We start from the raw sequence: 3,107 nt of genomic DNA on the forward strand, positions 1-3,107 counted from the left end.
GGGGGGCACAGGTCTCCCCATGGTGGGGACTGCGTGGGCTCTGGTCATGGCCCGCCCAGCTGGGACCCCCAGCCAGGAGCTCGGGGGGCTCCAGGCATGAGGGGCTGTGAGGGGGTCAAGTACTGGCCAGAGCCACCCTGGAGCACCCCCAAATCCCTCCACTCACAGGGCTCCAGGCTGGGGAGTGGCACAGGAAGGTTTTGCTTTGCTCCCATGGTTTTGTTTCCCTCTGGGAAGCCACAAATCCCCTGAAAGCTGGGAATCAGGAGCCCTAACCCACCTTGGGGCCAAATCCCACCCAACTGTCCCCCAAATCCATGGGTTTGGGGTGCAGAGGTCTCAGGGGTAACAAAGGGATATGTGGTGGCACCGGGTTTGGCCCAGCTGGGGGTGGCAGTGGTGGCTCCTGGGTGACTTCCGAACTTGTCCCTGGGGACAGCAGGTCCCAGGGAGGCTTGAGGAGTCTCCAGGGCTGGTGGCAGGGGGGGGTGGCACCTCAGGGGGGTCTCTGTTGGCTTCCAGAGGACGAGCTGGGGGCAGGAGAAGAAGAGGAGATGGTGACCTTCAGCTTTGGAGGGCCTGGTAAGAACAGGGGTGGGCACAGGGATCCCTCTGCCCCCAGGGAGGGCATGGAGCAGCTGCAGCCAGGGCCAGAGGAGCCTGGGGCTGCTCGTGTCCTCCTATGGTGCCCCTGGTGGTGTCTCCATCTATCTATCCTTGGCAAGATCCACTTGGGGTATCACCTCAGGGACATCATCCATCCATCCTTAGTAAGATCCATAGGGTTGGGACATCCACTGGGGACATCTCCATCCCTCCTTTGCAAGACCCCCATGGTTAGGAAGGAGATCTTCCCCTGATGACATCTCCATCCCTCCTTAGCAAGACTCCAGGGCTGGTCCATCCCCTGGGACATCTCCATCCCTCCTTAGCAAGATCCCCAGGACTAGCCCATCCCCTGGGATGTCTCCATGTCCTGAGCAAGACCCCCAGGGCTGGGACATGCCCCCATCTCTCCTCAGGAAGGCCACGGAGCAGCTGCAGCCAGTGCCAGAGGAACCTCTCCCTCCAGACAGCCATCAAGGTCCTCTATGTCTTCTCCATCCTCCTCATGGTGGCTGTGACTGTGCTGGCAGCCCTGGGTGAGCATGGACAGGGCTGGGAGGGCTGGACTGGGATTCTGGGTGCTCCCCAAAGCACCTGGAGCATCCAGATGTGGAGAGGAAGACCTGGGGCACCTGTGGGATCACCCTGTGTGTGGTCATACCTCAGCAAGGGGTGGTTTTACCTCCATGGGGACCTCAGAAACCACCTCAGAGCCTGGAGGTTGCCACTCCCATCACCACCCAGATGCCTTCCAGGTGCTCAGAGGGAGAGCACATTCCCCAGGGATGAAGTCCTGGAGATGCTTAGGGAAACCCCAAATCTGGAGGCCCTGGGGGACACCCATCAACCTGTGTCCTCCAGCCCTGGCCACCCTTCTGGGCATCTGGGAGGAAAGGTGTGGAGCAGGATGGGGTCCCAGAGCATTCCCACCTCTCCTGACCTCCCAGATCCCCTCCCCAGTGTTCAGGAAAGTGGATTCCATCTCCAATGAGATCAGCTCAGCTCAGACCTACTATGAGAAGAAGATCATCTCCATCGAGGAGGATCTCCAAGGCTTGGGTGAGTGACTTGGACCTGCACCTGGGGAGCTTCTCCAGGTGTCCATCCAGCTGGAAAATCACCACTTTAATTGTCCTGAGGCACCCCCAGCGCCAAAATCCCACTAATCTTCCAGGATTTTGAGGAGAGATCCCAAGGATAGGGTTGGTAGGGTGGGGAGTTTGGAGAAGCCGTGTGGAGGTGGCTGGAGAAGGAGAAGGATGGGAGCTGGTGGCATCAGGGTTGTCCCAGTGTCCATGTCCAGGGTCATAGAATCATGGAATCACAGACTGGTTTGGGTTGGAAGGACCTTAAGGATCCAGTCCCACCCCCTGCCATGGGCAGGGACACCATTCAGGTCGCTCCAAGCCCTGTCCAACCTGGCCTTGAGGCAAGGACTGCCCATGGAGAAGCTCCTTCCTCCAGAGCAGGAGTGTCTCCAGGTCTGGAGAGACAGACAAGGTGGGCTAAGAGAACCTTCTGCCCTTGGTCCAGGTGAGAAAACCTCAGGAAACTGCTCCCTGTGTCAGGAGAGAGCCCAGCTGGGCCAGGAGATCACTGAGCTGCAGGGCGAGCTGGAGGACATCCAGAAGATGCTCCTGGTCCAAGAAATCCTGCTGGACAGAACCTCCCAGACTCACAACCAGCTCTCCTCCACCAGCAACACCATCACCACCCAGGTGGACACCTGCTCCCTCTCCATCCAGCAGGTCAACCAGAGCATGGGGCAGCTCCTGGCGCAGGTTGGGGGGTGGCAAGTGGTCACCTCCCAGCTGGACACGTCCCTCAAGGGCTTGGCCCAGGAGCGCTATGATGTCCGAGCGGCCATGCAACAGCTCAACTTCACCCTGGGGCAAACCTCCTCCTGGATCCAGGTGATCCAGAGGAAGACGGATGAGGAGACGCTGACGCTGCAGAAGGTGGTGAGCGAGTGGCAGAACTACACGAGGCTGTTTGGTGGGCTCAGGGCCACCACGGCCAAGACGAGTGAGGCGCTGAGGAGCCTGCAGGGCAGTGCGGGCGCGTTGGCGCGCCAGGCGGGCCGCGACGCCGACAGCATGCACGACCTGCTGCTGCAGCTCATGGGGCTTCAGCTCCAGCTGGATAACATCTCCTCTGTGCTGGATGAGCACCAGGAGAACCTCAACGACCTGCGCTACCACCAGAGGTATGCCCAAAACCGTACGGCCGAGCGCTTCGAGACGCTGGAGGGGAGGATGACATCCCACGAGGTGGAGATCGGCACCATCTTAGCCAACGTCAACGCCACCGACAGCCACGTGCACAGCATGCTGCGCTACCTGGATGACGTGAGGCTCTCCTGCACCTTGGGCTTCCACACCCATGCCGAGGAGCTCTACTACCTCAACAAGTCCCTGAGCCTCGCGCAGGGCTCCACTGAGGTGCTGAGGGAGAGGTTCAGCCTCCTCAGTGCCCGCCTGGATTTCGAGGTGCGGAACTTG

The 3,107-nt window shown here is 60.3% G+C and overlaps 1 protein-coding gene across 1 annotated transcript in view; it reads left to right on the top strand.

Annotated features, from left to right (window-relative positions):
* Window positions 1-522: 522 nt before the first annotated feature.
* Window positions 523-3,107, top strand: part of SCARA3 (scavenger receptor class A, member 3) — a gene marked incomplete at both ends in the record, with an annotated part of 2,757 nt that continues 172 nt past the window's right edge. The window contains 4 exons of the mRNA XM_009075923.1: window positions 523-582; window positions 1,023-1,142; window positions 1,567-1,665; window positions 2,140-3,107. Coding sequence (XP_009074171.1) covers window positions 523-582; window positions 1,023-1,142; window positions 1,567-1,665; window positions 2,140-3,107 — 1,247 coding nt within the window. The remainder of the gene's footprint in view (window positions 583-1,022; window positions 1,143-1,566; window positions 1,666-2,139) is intronic.

This window comes from Acanthisitta chloris, unplaced genomic scaffold, assembly GCF_000695815.1.
Source record: "Acanthisitta chloris isolate BGI_N310 unplaced genomic scaffold, ASM69581v1 scaffold30745, whole genome shotgun sequence".
Lineage (NCBI taxonomy): Eukaryota > Metazoa > Chordata > Aves > Passeriformes > Acanthisittidae > Acanthisitta > Acanthisitta chloris.